This window comes from Nelumbo lutea, chromosome 6 (genome assembly GCF_056320005.1).
Source record: "Nelumbo lutea isolate HS-2025 chromosome 6, American lotus-T2T, whole genome shotgun sequence".
In the NCBI taxonomy this organism is placed as follows: Eukaryota; Viridiplantae; Streptophyta; class Magnoliopsida; order Proteales; family Nelumbonaceae; genus Nelumbo; species Nelumbo lutea.
In genome coordinates, this window is record NC_142689.1 from 4,835,423 (window position 1) to 4,853,442 (window position 18,020).

The 18,020-nt window shown below is 36.3% G+C and overlaps 1 protein-coding gene across 6 annotated transcripts; it reads right to left on the reverse strand.

The window, feature by feature from the left end:
• Positions 1–2,631: 2,631 nt before the first annotated feature.
• LOC148846959 (uncharacterized) lies at positions 2,632–16,525 on the reverse strand. 6 transcript variants are annotated; one of them, XM_088950315.1, is made up of 9 exons: positions 15,878–16,525; positions 15,042–15,131; positions 12,835–12,887; positions 8,537–8,639; positions 6,199–6,302; positions 3,998–4,124; positions 3,763–3,867; positions 3,525–3,636; positions 2,632–3,207 (listed from the first exon to the last, which is right to left on the reverse strand). In XM_088950315.1, exons 1-8 carry the CDS (start codon positions 16,292–16,294, stop codon positions 3,541–3,543), a joined length of 1,095 nt encoding a protein of 364 aa, XP_088806441.1. In that variant the 5' UTR covers positions 16,295–16,525; the 3' UTR covers positions 2,632–3,207; positions 3,525–3,540. The 6 variants fall into 6 exon arrangements, with proteins under 6 accessions (XP_088806441.1, XP_088806440.1, XP_088806444.1 ...); XM_088950314.1 differs by having other exon boundaries at positions 3,998–4,127; XM_088950318.1 differs by having other exon boundaries at positions 3,998–4,127; positions 15,042–15,117; positions 15,878–16,357.
• Positions 16,526–18,020: the final 1,495 nt, after the last annotated feature.

Here is an 18,020-nt window from a genome sequence, read left to right on the forward strand (position 1 = left end):
TGATTGATCTGTTTAACGATTTTTTGCCATTTTTTATTTTTAATTATTATTTTTTATTTTTGTAGTTAAAATAGACCATTTATTCGAACCAAACAGTTAAACCATCAACTTAAAAACTGGTGGCCAGAATGATTCCATTTCATGATCGTTTTTTAAAAACATGGTACTCCATCCCCCATTAACTGTCATGCAGAATACAAAATTTTCTTTCCCCTTCAATGTATTATTTCTCAAATCTTTGGTCTAAATGATAAGCCATCGAAAGTTTTAAAAGGAAAACCCCAGTCCCGTTCACATCTAATTTTAGCACTTGTGTCAACCATTAATTAATTATTAATTATTGATTCCCATTTCTTCGTTACAACGAAAACGTGTCTCTCGTTGCAATGATCGTTGTATGTTTTGGAGATCATTCACATCGATTATATTGCACCGTTAAAACCCACCTAACCCACATTGATTAATTGAAGTTTAGACTTCTGAGGGAGAGCTGACCGAAGATTCCTAATCAATTTATTGATTCATCATTGACCTGTAAACTATTGCATTAGATTAGTTCAACCACCACTGGCTTAAAATTTTCCAAAAAAATCCAGGCCCATCCCAATTTCCAACTTCTCTTTCCTCGTTTCAAATTGATCTCAAGTTTTGGAATTTCATTTGTTTGATGGTTTCCCTGGTTTATGCATCCCCACCTGAACTCATCCATGTTTTCAATTTTCTGGCGCTTGGGTCAATGTCATAAGCACTAGGGGAAACTCCAACCTCCAACCCCCAACCCTCAACCCGCACAGAATTTTTGACTAAATCCCTAATTTTCCCAGTGCATAGCATCTCTCTACCGTTGTAGTTGAGTAGGGATAAGATCCACGACATGATGGTTGAATAAAATTTCAACCAATTAAGCAATTGGTCCAACCCCTAAAGATTATTGATTCCCAATCTTATCTTTGATAGGATTGACAACTTAGCTTTGTTGGATTTGGACCAGTATGCTACTGGGTCCAATCCCATGTTTTCGTGATTCCTTTATGTGTCTCACACAACAAAATCACGTGTTATGAATAAAATAATAGTCATTCCAAAACCATAATCAGTTGGACTAAAATACCAGATTTCAGAGACCATTAAAAGCCTACCAACCACAAAGCTAAATTTCTATTTATTTTTCTTGTTTACATTGATTTAGTTAAACCCCCAATTAATTTTTTAATATCAATTTAATAATTTAAAACTGAGGAAGCAGATGCCACTAGGGATGGAAACAAGGGAGTTCACATTAGCACCCCACAGAATATCTCAACCGTGTATTAGAAATATCTCCCAATGACAAATACGAGAAATGTTCTCAATGCACACTGAGATGTGTATGTGGGGCACCTTTTGTGGGTTTGGAGAAGGTTTTGTAAATTCTAGATCCTATCCACCTCTCAAAACATCCCAACCTATACCTGCCCCAAAACTTGTAGCGGGTTGAATTTTGAGAATCTAAGCCCTCCCCATACATGAAAATGCAAACCCTTTCCAACCCTCCCCTCCCCACATTTAAGGGTGAGCAGATTGGGTTAAAAACTTGCATCTAATTTTCTATTATTTCTTGTTATATATTTATATATGATAAATTAGTAAAATAACATGAACAAACAACAACATTTCCAATTATTGATTACAATATGTAAAAAAATATACATAAATTGTCAATTATCCTTTACGTAAAATTCAAAATATTATCAAATTCAACACTTAATACATAAAGTTTATATGCTTTTTAATAATATGCGGGTCAGATAGGGTGGAGTTTAGCCTAATACCTTACCCTATTCATACCTGTATGGGTTGTAGAATCCCAAAAGCCTTCCCCACCCCAAAAACTATCCTGAAAAAAAATGGCCCATTGAGACGGATATCCATCGGGTAGGGTAGAAATTGCCATCCCTAAATGCCAACCCATAGAATTTGGTGGGGTCATAGTGTTCCTTATTCTCACATCCAAACATGATATCATCCAATTGCTTTCATTAAACATGCATCCATTACACGTTAGATCATCGTAAGAAAGAAAGAGGGGGTTTATCATCCTAGTCAGGCAGGGGACGTTCCTAATCATGACTGGGCCAGTCACACTACAGCACAGAAAGAGGGGATTTATCATCCATTACATTATTGTGGGATGGGTCTGTACATGTTGTCATTTTCAACATGGCTCTGCTTTTGGATCTTCTCATGACTGGGCCAGTCACACTACAGCACAGTACATTTGAGGCCCACTAACAAGCAAACGTGGCATATCATGATTGGCCCAGTGTCATCCGGTTCCCATAGATACGATCCCAAAACTTGTTTAACCTAGTTGTCCCCTTAGTTCAATCCAAATTGCAAGGATATCATCCGTATATAAATCCATATAAACAAATTAATGAAGCAGACAGTAACTTGATATGCGTCCATGGTGTTAGGAATGCTTCTTCTATTGGACATGTTTAACCTCTGACTGTGAGAAAAATGAATATTTCTTTTATCAGTTGATACTGTAACCAAGAATTTGATTGTAGGTTGCTTGTAACACTGATTTACAAGGACATGAAGGCGACACCTATACTGAATACTTACATCAGTCCATGGGATTGAAACTTTTACCAGCTAAAAAGAAAGCATTACCTATTACCCAAAAAAAAGTGTTGATGGGCCAACAAAGAATTTCAGAAAGCACGGCCAGAGACAGATGTTCAGATGTTATATAGTTACTGCATATAGGAGCCATCATCTTTTTTTCATAGAACGGGAAAGAACAAAAAGGGGCTACACAACATGGGGTAGGCGGGTAGCACGTCCCCAGTAATCCAAACAACTTAAAATCAACAAAGCTCTAGGCAAAGATTCAAAGGAAACTGGAGAAACATAAGCCTGATTTGCTAACCAATCTGCAGCTTTGTTAGCTTCTCTAAATTCATATTGGTACTCCAAATCTCCATCAAAACATGAATGAGTCCTGCATTCTTCAACGATTGTCTTCAATCTCCACGGTGGCTTGGTTTTGTTGTCAAGGCAGTTGATGACAAGCTTGGAATCTCCTTCAATGAAAATGTGATCGTTGTTGACATTTCTAACTAAATTATGGGCTTTCCAAGCAGACCAGGCTTCAGCTAAACTTATGGTGGATGAGACAATGCTGTAGGCTCCAGATCGAGGATATTTCACATATGATCCCTTGCAAGACACCAAATCGTACATTTAACATTCAAACAAGATGCATCAAGATTTATTTTAATGAAGCCATCTTCCTTCTCTAGTCTAAAAGTCATGCTCTTGAAGACTCTTAACTGTTTACTATTGGATTAAAAAGGGAGTTGGGGTCTCATGCCAGTGTGGACTGGGATATGGTTTTACGTAGATTCTGATTCTATGGCTTCACATCACAATGCCAACTAAATAAAGCAAAAGAATATGAACCCGAAGTGGAGGATAGAATCGGAGATTTTTCTATCAAAATATACACCCTGACTTCTGAACATAGTGTCGAATACCTGGTAGTTGAGATGCTCACTGGCATCCATCCGAATACGGAGGTGGAGGATCAAATCTACAAGTGCAGGGGTCAGTGGACCACACGCACCCTGCTCCATTCCCATTAGTTCCCTGTTATGTGTAATACATTGAGATTTTGTATGAAAAAAAAAAAAAAAAAAAAAAAACTTTGATTTTCAAGTAATCACTAGCACAAAAAGAACATTACAACAGGGGGCTTTCCAAGTATTGTCTCACCAGGGAGTGCAGCCATTCTGAGCACTCCTTGATGAAAAAACCAGCCCCACTTTGTTCACCTTTTGAAACCACCTTAGCCACCTCTACTTCGGCAAATTCCGTCATCTGTAACACACAGCAGAACTGACTACAATGACGAGTCTCGGTTACTATTGATGAAATTTCTAATTAGAACATGAAATCTTTTCTTTTTTCGAGGTTGCAAAAGTTTTGTTAAGTGAGGTGTAGGTTGGACCTCAGTTACTGCAGGCATTTGATGTCCACAGGCTAGGTTGAGGAGCAAGAGGGATGTAAATATGGTCATAATAGTAGCATCAATAGGGTTGTGATGGACCATTTCAACGTAGATGACGACCTTGTTCCTACTAATTCAGACAAAGACAATAACCAGTTAACCACAAATGCTGGAAATGGAGATAACCACCAACAATTTTGGCAAGAGAATATGTCAGAAAACAATCTATTTGCTCTTTTAAAAAAGGGTCATTCGACTCAAGAAAGGGGAGGTCATTTTCTCCGATTCATCACCCTATCTAAAAATCATTCTTGCTCAAGACCATGGTTGAACCGGTGACCAAACCAGTCGGGGGTCCAGTTACCGGTTTGAATGGTCCGACCATTTGACCCAAATGACCGGCTCATTCTGACAAAAAAATTTAAAAATTGGAAAATGATCAAAACCGTTCAAACGGTTAACCGGCCGGTTCAGCAGTTTGCTGACCAAAATCAATGGCTTTGGAGGAAAACGGAACCAGTCAGGTGACCCCAGTTTTTCCGGTCTGACCGTCCGGTCTGGTTCGGTTTTGAAAACAGTGCTCAAGACTACCACAATGTTTCCAACCCACGGTCAAACTAACTGGTCAGTCTATCACCTGGCAAGATTTCTGAGTCCATTTCACCCTCAGACCACTTGTAAAAAACTGCTAACTCAGTCAATGGAGCCTAGTCACCCCCACACAGATGCACAGTCTTAGCGGTTTCATTTTTTGAACCCTGATCACCCAAGTTACAATGGAGCAATTCAACTGCTGCACCAAGGAAGTGGTTTCATTTTTTGATTTATTTTTAATACACTGGTTCACCCTTGACACAAAACATTATTTGCCACTTAAACCAGTTATACCTGTCAATTACCCATTAATTGGATAGTGATTTGGCAATCCAGTCACAGTCCCAGTTCAGGGCAACCTCTAACCCATATTGAAAAAAAAAAAAAAAAAAGACTCGGTCAATGACCTAATGACCTAAATGGTTGAACTGTTGACCCATCTGATCTATTCAGAAGGTCACCAGTTTTTTTCTATTTTGATTTTTACTGTAATGATGGCATCACTAGTTAGCATGTTGACTTGGATGTTTGAACTATTGACCTATTGACCCGGAGAGAAAAGTGGTTAACGGGTTCTAAAACACTGATTGATAAAACTTTTAAGCTTGCAAATAATTCATGTTAGGTTACAAGGTACTTATTTTTGTTTTTAAAGGAGTTATCTTCAGTAATTTTGGCAATAGCAGTTTCATAATACATCAAAATTCAGGCATGCTGACAGTCTGACACGACAAAACCAAGTTGACAGACCTTCACCTGATATCCACCTGGCCTACTAAAAAGAAAATAATTAGTAAATCTAACCACCATCAATCACAAAGTTTCAGCAATCTTAAGCGGTCCCTAAGTGGCACTTTTATGTTATTTCCTGGGCCATTAACCATGAACTTCCATTTTCAATTTTTCACCTACAATATCTCCATTGAGAAAATTAAATAACTACAAAAACTACTTTAGGGACAATTACAAAGCTTTTAAGCATGAAGAAGTCCATAAGTCCTCACACTGGGACATGGCTTTAGCTAACATGCTATAATTAATCAATTTTTCACAAAGTTTCAGCAAATCCCACAAGTCTTGACTTCAATGATGATGATCACATGTGAGTAATTTTTGAGTGCATCTCTAGGGAAGCCACTTAGATGCCTTTTGTACAACATATAGTTGGTTAAAATGCCCGAGAATTCAATCGTCCATGTCTTTGAGGCTTAATACTTCTAACCATCATTCCTAAAGCTAAAAGTGGATGGATAGACCAAGGTGAGAGAAAATAACAAGAAAATTCTGTAAATTGGATGCCATAATTGGGAAGCTGGAACTTTCAATCAACGCAAAGCACATGGCTTGGAATTATATTTGATAGATAGAAGCATGGGATTAATGTAGGAAAAAAAAGAACCAGTTGCACAACCCTAAGAAGATTAATGGGAATAAAGCCTGTGCAAACAGAAAATTTCATGGTTATAAAAGCATATAGATAGATAATTCTAGCACAGTAACATGTATAAATGAAGCTCAGTTGAGAGTTGTGCTGCTGGATATACAGAGAACTTGATACAAAGAAGCAGGTTTGAAATGGGCTCCACAAATTTCTCATTTCAGCTTACTGTGTTTCTTTCAGGATTAATTGGGCAGAATCACCTGTTGAGAATCCCAACTTTTGCATGACTTCTTCCAAGCGTTTCACATTAGTCAGGTAAAGGTAGCCAACCTAAAAAAAATCTTCTTATGAGAAAACTTTTTCAGATAACTTGCATCATTTCCTCTTTCACTATTTAGGCATAAGTATCTAATCTTCTAAAAAAACATGATGAGACTACCAGTAATGTCCTGTTTCTTGAGGACAGTGTTGCCCATATCATATAATACCATAAGTTCATACTTGATTAACCTTCTGATTTTGTAATACAGTTTTTTTTCTCCATTTGGTAAATTCCACATTTTTTGGATGAATAAAATAAGTTTTATTAAGAATTAAACATAAGAGTTACAAGTAAACATAAATTTTATTAAGAAGTGGACTCCACATTAAATTTCATGTTTGTTCTATTTAATAGTACTATAACTTACTACTCTGATAAAAGTTTGTACAATGACTTTGCAATAAACAGGACATTGAATTCTGTTAATATTTTCTTATCCATCTCTTCTTATTTGGTACTACACCCTTTTCTTTTATCCCATTAGTAGATTAATTTGATGTAATAAACAAATATTCATGAAATTGGATAACAAGGGGCCTCCATGTGCCTTTGTGCACAGAAGATCCAACTAGTATATTATTGAAGTATCAAAGGGTAAGAATAAAGCCACAAGACACTACAGAACAATCATGAATTCAGGGACATCCAAGGCCCTCAATTTGGTCCTTCATACAAAATATATAAAAAATAGCACTCAGCTCAGGTGAAAACCCCCAGTACAGATAGGACTTCAATGTTCTCTCTCTTACATGACTATCAACAACCGGATTAGCTATTCTGGGAACAGAAGGGGTTCATTTTAATCTGGTAGAATAGTTTAACAATTAGAAGGCTCACTAGATTGAACATGTGTTCAATGCCACAGTTCACATAAGCCCTATAACCAACATTGCATTTGTGTTTTCCCAATAGATTATAGCTGTTCAAACTTTTGATTTTTTAATATAGAAGTTCCCCATAGAAGTATTTGAGATGACAATTCTTCCATGAATATAAACTGGGGAGAGGAATATGGGGACTCTATTTGAGCCCAGAACAAAGTTTCCTGTTTCCACACGGAAGATTTCTGGGTTGTTTGGAAAGCTATAAGCAATCCAATAAACCTGCTCCCCATGTACATAAACATAACATACATATATGCATATTAGAGTATGGACTACATATCTAATACATTACACAGATAAGGGACATTACCCAATGTTGGTCCTGCTATCAGGGTCTTAGGAGGGGTGGACTGGATACAACCAAACCTTTGGCATTTTTTTGAACTGGCCACTCTCAGACTTGAACCTGCATTCTCATGTTTGTCAGCCTGGGATTTTACCATTGAATCAAGCAACTCCTATATAATATTATAGATATCTAAGTAAATAAGTAGGTCCAGGATTAGGCTTTGTCTCAGGCCAGCCCAAACAAAACTCGGTCCGGGAGATCCAGGCCTCAGGCTAATCAGGCCTGACTACCTGAGGCCCAAAGCTCACCACTACCTTTGGAGCTTTTGGAAATTTGTGCTCCCACAATTGCAGTCCCCCTCCTGCATCAACATCTACTCCAACTTCAGACTCCAGTTATAAGTTTACAACACTGTATATGAAAACTCCTTATATTCAAACACTCAGGCATTCAATCATATGTAGGCATGTTATATTGTATCATATGGAGGAGCCATGTAAATAAGCCTAGTTTGAAAAAAAAAAAAAGAAAAAACTAAACTGTAAAACAAACTCTAAATTAGCTAGCACCTAAAATGGTATCTCTCGGTAAGAGGGCACTACACTGCAATTTGATCCTGATGCCCTAGCATTTGTAGCTAGCTAGACATGAGACACCTACATATGATCACACATCAAAACCTACTCCAACCCAGATAGATGTGCTGAATGCAACTATTTGGATGACATTCAACTGCTCAACAGCTGCAATATACTCACTATAGAATTTCTACTTTTGCCTTTTTCTCTCACAAACAGGAAACTTAGAAAAAAAACAAACTAACTAATAACGATGCCTTTAGTTGGGACATATGAGTAAACACAAGCATGACTGACAACAACCATATAATGATGCACTCAACAGAATCTGATAAACTATAAAATAAACTAACTTTATCCTATCTTCCATTCAAGGCTTATTGATAACACCAAAATAATTGGAAAGCCTCTATGGAAGAAGGAAAAATCAATGGGCTTTTGATATGTCAATTATCATTTTCTTAATACATGCACAAGCATAAGGGAATTACTAGTGTTTCCAATGATGAAGCTCTATTATACACAGATACACCAGCTCTCTTTGTAGTCCGTGTTTTTCCTGAGCCAATGTTTTTTCCCCACCGAAGAACATCCCTACACCCAAATTTATTGGAAATTGTGAGGAAGATTAAGAGAATAAAGAAATGAATACAAGAGAGAAAATGCCAATGAGGTTGCAAGCAGTCAAGTCCAAGAGATGAATAGAAACTAATTCAAAGATATAAACACATTATTGAAACCAAGATACAGATGTTAACTAACTTCCTAATGGTGTAAATAGATCAAGCTCAGCCCTTTGAAAAAAGATCCATCTAAAAAACATCTAAATTGATCAAGAAGCTAATGAATTAACCATTATTAGTCCTGTTTTAATGAGAAGATGCACAAATTTTCAGTCTTTAATATTTGTTAAAGAGGTTTGCATGAGGACTGAATCTTTAAGGTCTCAGGTTGAGCCCGTTGGATTACCAAAGAGACAGTATAAATAACCAGCAATAGTTCAATAAGAAATAAACAACTCCAAACAGAACTTTCCCATGAGCACTTTGATTAGCAGCTTTTACAAGGGGAAAAGAAAGAAGGTTAAGATTTTAAATCACTCATTCTGAGAAGGCTGTTTCCTAATAATAATGTAAACACCTCCCCATTTCTACTTCTAGACCAAATCATTAAAAGATGATAAAAAGAGAAGATCATTTAGTGGCGTTTTTAATTGCTAACATTCTCAACCTTATTGAAAGGTCATTTAGTGAATGATTTGGTATGCTAGCTTGAAAAAAAAAAAAAAACTGTTTACTGACCAACTTAGAAGTCTAAAGAGTATATTTGAAATGCATACCTCACATAAGAGGTTCAAGGTTGCTACTATTGAATAGTGTATGTAGGGGTGCCCACGGCTCAGTTAACCGAACCATGGGCAATTTTTGCAAACCGAACCAGTATCACCGGTTTTTCCATTTCTCCAAACCAAAACCGAACCGATACCACCAGTTAACCGGTCCACTGGTTTTGGTTTTTGACCGGTTTGATTCTTCGATTCTTTGGTTTTTTATATTTATAATGTATATTATATAAATATATGTATAATATTATATTATAAATAATAAATGATATATAATATATGATAAATATTATAAAAATATATAATATATAATACATTTATAAATAGATTATTATAAATATAATATATGTATATTTATAATTTCATATATATAATGAATATATATTTATTATAATATATAGAAAATATGTGACATATATTAAAAGTATATATAAAATATACATATAAAATATATATATATATATATCGATTGGTTCGGTTAACCGCCATTTTCTAGTTCAGTTTTCTCGGTTTGGTTCGGTTTTTTGGTCTTTCGGTTTTTCATGGACACCCCTAAAGTGTATGCCCTCAGATCTAATAGTGTTTGTAATTGACTATTATTATGAATAAAAGTACAATTATTTCATGTGTCATGTGATATTTTTTGCTAGTTTAACCCTTATAATACGTTTTAGGATTACCTTTGAGACACCATATTCGGTATATAGTCTAAATGTTCTCAACCAGTGCCGACTTGGGTAGTCTAATCCTTACAAGGTTGACATTCACACACTACCTAAGTGATGGAGTAGACTATCTCATTTGCTAGGGTTGCGACCCAAAGTGTGGGAATGGGTGTTTACCTAAAACATTGAATTATACCAACTTCTAGGTTATTCTTGGACTTTTGGATAGGTGGAATATCTGCTTGTGATCCTTGACATGATAATGATACTCAACCGGATATTCAGCTAAGTTGCTTTTGATATACCAATCAGTGAGATCCTTTTATGATGAACATCTGTATATGTTGGAGTAGTTATGAGGGGTATCTGGGTTAGTGATCATTGTGATAGGATCAACCACTTTGTTAGACAGAGAATATCTGTGAACATACTCTCTTTAGTGGTAATTAAAACTATCATCAGTGGGTGGGTTAATGAGAAGGTGTGACATTGGGCTATATGTTGAGGGAATAAGTCCTTCCCTGAATCCCAGTGTTGGGTATTAATGGCTGAGAGATCATGTAGCAAATGTCTTATTAGGCCCAAAACCCTGATTGACATATAATTGAATTGGACCATTAAGACTTGGACTCATGGGTGGCTGAGGCCCAAGAAGCAAGTATTAGATACTAATGGGCTGAAATGTTCATAACCTATTAGGTGATTCACTCTTTATTCTTTAATTAGAGTAAATTTGGCCTAATGGGCCCAATTCACTTTAAGTGAATAAGGGGGCCCAATAATGGTCCAATCCAATTGGCATGTTTCTAGTTTGACCAGAAACATGACTAGTCTTGACTAGTCAAACTAGGACTGAATTAGTGGTCTATCTTAATCCAGCAAATAGCCATTTGCATTAGGACTTTTCCAGGGTTTTTTAGAGACTTAATAGAAGTCTTTAAATACCTATTAAAGGCTAGAAACACAGGTTACACGTTTAGGGCATTCTCGACAACACAATTCAGTCAAAAAACATTAGCTTTCACCTAGGATCAGACTTGCAATTGTGTTCTCCTTTCTTCCTCCTTTGAATTACCTTCAAGAAGGCAATTTTTGAGGATCATCTACTGTATAAATCTTCCATCAACAGACATGGTTTGAGCAGCCAAGCATGGTTTTGTTCTCAAGGGATCGTGTGATTCAATATCAAAGGTTACACCATCTTCAACCTGATTGAATTGCTAGAGAGAGGAGATCGGATTCTTGGGCATGAACATCACAACTATTTTTGCACTTGTGAGGACTCTTCTAGTAGGTAAATTTGCAATCTTTCTCATGGTTTTGGATCCAATTTGATCTGCTTCAAATCCTAAAATTGATCTTGAGGAGAAAAGATACTTTTCTCCCATGCAATTTTTCTATTCTCTTATCCAATTCTTCAGTTTTTGAACCCTAGTTTTGGAAAAGTTTTGAACAGAAAAATCCAACCTTGTGCATGTCACAACTTTCAGCTACTGATGAAAAAGCCAGAATATCTTCCTTTTCAATTGGACTTCTGAAATTGTAATTGTCCTTTTCTCCCTTAATCTGCACGTGTAAGCTTCAACTTAATCTATGAAGAGCATTACCCTCAACATAAGATTTGCAGTGATTGGCAACCTCTTTTTCTTTGAATTCTTGAAATAGTGCAGAAGTTAATCTGACCTTGATTTCTTTTTTGTGGAAAATGTTAATAGGTGGTGCCAGGATGGATCCTAAATGAGAGGGAAGGGTCTTGGCACTATAGACATGATATCAGGGATATTAAGAGTATAGCAATGATATTGAGAATAACTTATAGGTGAGTTTCATGTTTAGCCAATAGCAGGGAGCAAGGGAATAAAATGTTCTGGGATCTAATATCCCAGATGGGAAACTTGTAATCGACGAAAAAGTAAATATGCAATGGGTGGGTGACTCTTGCTAGCTCATATAAAGGGGTACTAAGGCACAGATATACTGGTACAGAATTCTTTTTTTCATTATCAGTATAGTTAACTGTTACTGATAAAGAAAATAAAACTCAAGGGATGAAAGAGAGGAAAACAAGACTCGAAGTGAGAACAGAAAGTAGGAGCTTCCCCACCTAAAGCTTAGACTACCCCCAAAAAAAAAATTATAAGCAGTTCACCAAAATTGAATCAAAGTCAAAATCCTGTAACAATATCTCAAAATAATGGTATATAAAAGCAAGATCCTATTTTGCTGAAAGTTTGGTTTTTTCTTGGGCATGAAAAATTAAAAGAAAAGGATTCAATACCTTATCCAGTTATCCCAATAAACAGCAATTGCAAACAATCTTATCCAAGGAAGAATAACAGAAACTCTTCCATTTAACCCCAGTCAACATATCGGGCTATCCAGGTTGTTAGATGCGATCTATTACAAGTTGAAGAGTCTAGAAGAGCTAAGAGAAAACCAAAAAACGACATGGATTGATGAAATGACAAATGGTTTAAAGGCTTATAAGTTAACAATGGACATGGCACTGAACAGAGCAGAATGGCAGAACAGGATTCATGTAGCAAACCCCATATAGTTGTGACAAGCCTTAGTTGAGTTGATTTGTGATTGAGATTGTTAACCTTCTCTTACCATATTACTGAATATTCTGAAACCATGGTTCAAAAAACTGAAAACCATTACTGATTCTTCACCAAATAAAGCATCAACTATAAATTATTCACCTTAATAAACATGCAACAAAAAAAAATAAAGTAACTGGGACAGCTTGTATTGTGAGAGGTTAAAATTTCACACTAACCTTTCCTTTTCTGATAAGTAGTCATCCTTACGAAGTTTCTTGAGCAATGCATCCTGAAAGACAACAAAAATTATAATAAATTTAAAGACTCGGTGCAATTTTTCAGTATTCATGAAAGATAACTATTGCATCAATATTCTTTTTTCCTACACGCATTATTGTAAGTCAATTTGGTGGTGTCTTCAGAAATAGTAAGGGAGAGATTTTTCTTCTATTAGTAACAGGATAAAAAAATAGATTTTACAGATTAACATCAAAGTACAAGTTTACAAGAAGATATACCAGGCTGACCACACTCAAACATGAACCAAGCTACGACAATAAAATGAATTTCTCCTGACAAGTGACAACTACTTCTAGGTAGATTACCAGCAAGAAAAGTTTCAGAGGTCAAGAATCTGCCTTCTCTGAATGAACTGATAAAAGTACCTTGGGAGGTTGGGCCATGTCAAAGATAGTGAGCAGAGATCACATTGCAGTATCATGGCTCCATTGCTTTAGGAGACTTAATATACTCACCCACATTGAGAATATAACTCTTGTTTAAGGCCCTAAGATCCATCATATTTTTCTTTCTTCTAAAAAAAGAAAAACATTTCTATAGTAAAAGAGGCAGACAATGTACATGAAATGCTGTACACAATGTCACTATGCCAGTGAAGCTCTGTTATCAATAAAAAAATTAGGAAGACAAGAGCTACTGTTAAAAAAAAAAAAAAAAACTTCCAAATACCTTCCCACATGAATAATCAGATTGTCCCCTGGAAATATACCTAACAAAAGAAAGAAAGGAATTCAAATTATCTTCAATATCATTAAGAAAGTGTGCTAATCCCCATGGACTAGAGCCTACTTATAAAATCCCATTTGATAGCATTCACTGAATTTCCAAAAACTAAAAAGATGATGCAATCTCTTGGAAATTCTTGAACCAATCAGTAAGGCCATAACCTCAGCTTTAGCAGTATTTTCATACCCTGTACGGCCAATGGAAAACCAGATACAGGCAGGGTTTTAAATATCGACACAGGCTGATACTGCTACCCCATCTACCCCTGAAAGAAGTCAGATGCCGAAACACTCACAGTAGGGGTCTATTGGAGAGTCACCGATACAGCCCAATACATTATGAAATTTTAATCCTTGGGTACAGGTATCTTTCAGGCTAGAGAACACCCCATTATCCCAGCAGGACCCGGGTTACCTCATAACTTACTTTCAAAGAAGACAGTGATCTGGACATCTGGAACCGTAAGAGAGGTGATGCTTAAGAAATAAGAAGATAACTGCAGAATCTCCACCAGATTTCTTGGGATTAATAGGTAGAAAGAAACCAAAAGTTGGTCAGGTAGAGAACACTCCAAACAAGGCATTAAATGATAAAGTTTACCTTCAAAAATGCAGTTGCTTCTTTCTTCCGTCCCCACCAAAGAGCAAGAGGAACTGCCTTCCATTAGTCTTTCCCCAGTACCAAGTCCAACTGACTCCCAATGGAAAAGCAAACTCTCTTATACTGCAATAGACCACTCACTCCAACACAATCAAAACAAGAAAAAAGTACCAAAGCTTTCTTATCTCCAAGAAATGGAGCAAAAAATGTCGAGTTATCTCCTTGCCTTTCAAGCACATAATACACATCTGGGGATATATATGGAAAACAGATAGCTGATGTCATCTTTTCTTAATCATCTGGTCACTAGTGATAATCCTTTCCTTCACTGCTTCCCCACCAAATGACTAATTTCTTCTTTTCTTATAAATGCTTTTAGGCTTGAGAGAGTTGTTTTTTTCCTACCAGGCTTGAGAGATTTATTGTACAAGGGGACTATAGGTTGTGATCGGGTATATAAGAGATGATTGTGGCAACAATTAGCATCCCATTTACATAATAAAAACTAGCTCGTGCTTTCACCTTCAGGAAACTGCTACTTGAATTTTTCATGGGAACAAATTGTATTAAAAGAAAAGTATAAGAACAAACTTCAGAGCATGGTCAGATGCATAATAATCACTCCATGGACAAAATAGTTATAATCACAAATCATTATTAAGTTCAAAATAGGGAGAACTAACCGAAGAATGGACTAAAACATCCATCCCAAAGCATCCACATGGCATAAGAATTAACACATGATATTTTCTCTTAACTCATGCATAAGGTTTCCCATTAAATCAAGCATCTGCATGGAAGAAGAACAAATACGTGCCTGTGCTTCACAACGTACTACTGCTGTCACACGATCATTGTATTCCTCAATATTTAAGGGAGGAAACAGGAAGTGCCTGCGAGCATATAACTGCACAATTTGAGAAACCAATGCAGGTAAGTCAACAGAACGGAATGGAATGGCAAAACAGGATTCAAGTAGCCAACCCCATATAGTTGGACAAGGCTTAGATGATGATGATGAACATAGGTAAGTAAAAAGGAAATAAAGGTATTATCAATTACCAGTTCAGTTTTAAAGGAGAGAAAAAAAAGGCAGACAACATAGACAAAGCTGGGGATATGGTAGGCTGCTTTGCTGTGTCACAAGGTCGAGAACACCCATTAGAATGAACAATTTCCTCAGTTTATGTTTTTTCTTCCACGTGCTAATAGTTTCTTTCTTTACTAAATAATTAGATTCATATCAACATTGAAAAATACACTTGTTTGCGTAACCTGAACCACAAGGTATGTCTTTAGCCCTGCAGATCATAATAAAAAGTACTTATATTGTTGCTAATTTAGACCCAATTTAATCTTTTTTACATTGTGCGATTTCTCGTGGCATAAACGGTAGGTTAACACTTTCAACTTATGCAATAGTATTTCTGTTTTTTTTAATTATTCCTTTTTCCTACCACTTGAACTAGTTCTTTCCCATGACTTTTCATCACCAATCCTGAAGCATTACAGGAAATACTATAACATTCAACCTCAGAATCATCGGCCAAGTATAATTAAACTATTTGAAAAGCATATTCCGATGGAAGTTAATTCCGATATAATCCTTACAAACACAACGTGCGAAACATAAGACAGATATACCAATTTTACCTCATAAATGCAATCACCAATATATGCCAAAGACGCTGCGTTGTATATCGATCGAGGTTTTTTAACCGCTGGTGGATCTGGTAACCATCTCTCATAACCCAAATACGAATCTGAGAATTCAGTGTCTTCAGTAGAATCACGGTTTTTCAAGTCAAGAAGCTCAGAAACATTGAAGTTCTTCTTCAGAGTGGTTGGGGTCGTTGTTGGGGTGATTTGCTTGTTTTGAGAGGGTGTAAGACGAACTGTGCTAGGGTTTTTGTTGTTCAATGAGGGTTGGGTGTGATTGGGAGTGAGGCTTCGCTGCGTGTCCCATGAAGATTTCACCACTCTCACTGAAGCCAGTGCTGCTACAGCCATTTTCCCTTCTTCTCTCCTCCGCGAGCATGGAATGATAACGTAACGAGTGCCCAAGTTCATGAATAAAATGGACGTGCCCAGATCACTCCCCGTAAAACCTACAAGGCAAACAATGGATGCATCACCACCATTGATTCAATCAACAGAGGGACTCTTAGGCTGTGTTTAGTTGCAGTGTAAATTTATTTGTATAAATTTATGTACATTGCAACCAAACACAGCCTTATTGATCAATGGCGGTGGTGGTGTAAACAAATATCATGTCATGTGTAATGTAAGAGTGTAAGATCCATGTCAATGCTATTAGGCAGCCCATTTTGAGGGATAAATCTGGGCCTTGGCCCAAACGTAGCACATTCGGACCCAAACCCAGATAAGTTGATGGGCTTTGGATTTAATCCAGATCATAAGAAATAGCAGACCACATTCTACGTGAGGGACGTTTGTCAGCTGACTTCGCTGTTAGGATTTGGCTTAATGGACAAGCAATTTCATTGGTATTTTGTTTTTCATGGATTAGACAGGTATTAAGCATATTTTTATGTATTATAATTTGCATTCTAGGAGTCCGGGTCTGCTCCATATTTTTATGTATTACAATTTACATTCTACGAGTCCGGATCTGCTCTCACACCGACCTTACAATATATTTTAACCGCATATTGCAAATGCCTCCTGTATTTGTGTTTTATTATTCGTGAGAGATATTTCGAATATATGATGAGATGGGGCTGTGAGGTAGGTGCGAGCAGTAGACCCCAATTCCATTCATATAGTGAAAGATAAAACAGGATGCCATCCTAATGCTCCGTTTGGAAAGAGTATAAATACAAATATGTATAATGTAAATACATACAAAAGGTAAAATTTTGCACTCTATATATTTATGTTTGTACTCGTTTCAAACTGAGTTTAAGCAAGAATTATTTGGGCTTCCGGGTTGTAGCTTGTTGTCTTTGAGAGGTTAGACAATGTAGCAAATTAATTTAATATAGACAAGTGATTTAATTTGATATGGGCACACCAAGGATTATTTAATTTGACATGGCCACATCACATTTTCCCCCTTAGGTGTGTATGGGGTATTGATGGAAACATGAGAAAGAATTTATTATTTGGGGTATGGGTGCAAATAGGTCCAAATTCAATTCATTGATATGAGGGAGTCTTATATAGACAATTGTTTTTTTAAGAGCATAAAAAGTAGTTATTTCCACTTTCAAATATAAATATTCTTTTTTAGACATGTATTTACGCGTTTATAGAAAAGAAAAAAAGTATATGTTTCAAATGATAATTACTTCCACTCTAAAAAGAAAAAAAAAAGTTAGTGATGATTATCTCCACCAAAAAAATAAATTCATGTCGAATATTATAAAAATCCATTATTATTTATAAATAAATTTGATTTAATCTCTTAAATTAAATAATAATCTATATATCAAAAAATAAACTAAAAAGCTAACCTAAATTTATAATACCAATATTGGGTATTAGACAAAATTGATGAGAATACCAACCCCATACAGAAAGACAATGACAGAAACATGTGGCTAAACCATGATTCCTCAACAAATAGGCATTATACATATACATACATATATGTATAATGTATATAATTGGACTGGGTTTGGGTTACCTTAGGTCTAAGCCCGAACCTGGCCCGAAAAATAATAAACCTAACTTTTTGAGCACGAACCAAACCTAAGAACCGAAAATTCAAGTCCAACCATGTAAAATTTTGGATTAGGCCGGTTTGGACTCGGGATAGGCCCACCCAAGTTGC

Excerpts from the sequence above, each read along its gene's own strand:
- LOC148846959 (XM_088950313.1), bottom strand. The coding sequence starts at position 16,294 with ATGAACTTGGGCACTCGTTACGTTATCATTCCATGCTCGCGGAGGAGA. Across the intron at positions 8,640-12,834 it reads TACTTATCAGAAAAGGAAAG|GGATGTTCTTCGGTGGGGAA; the intron begins GTTAGTGTGAAA and ends ATTTGGGTGTAG. Across the intron at positions 3,208-3,524 it reads GTGAGCATCTCAACTACCAG|GGATCATATGTGAAATATCC; the intron begins GTATTCGACACT and ends GTGTCTTGCAAG.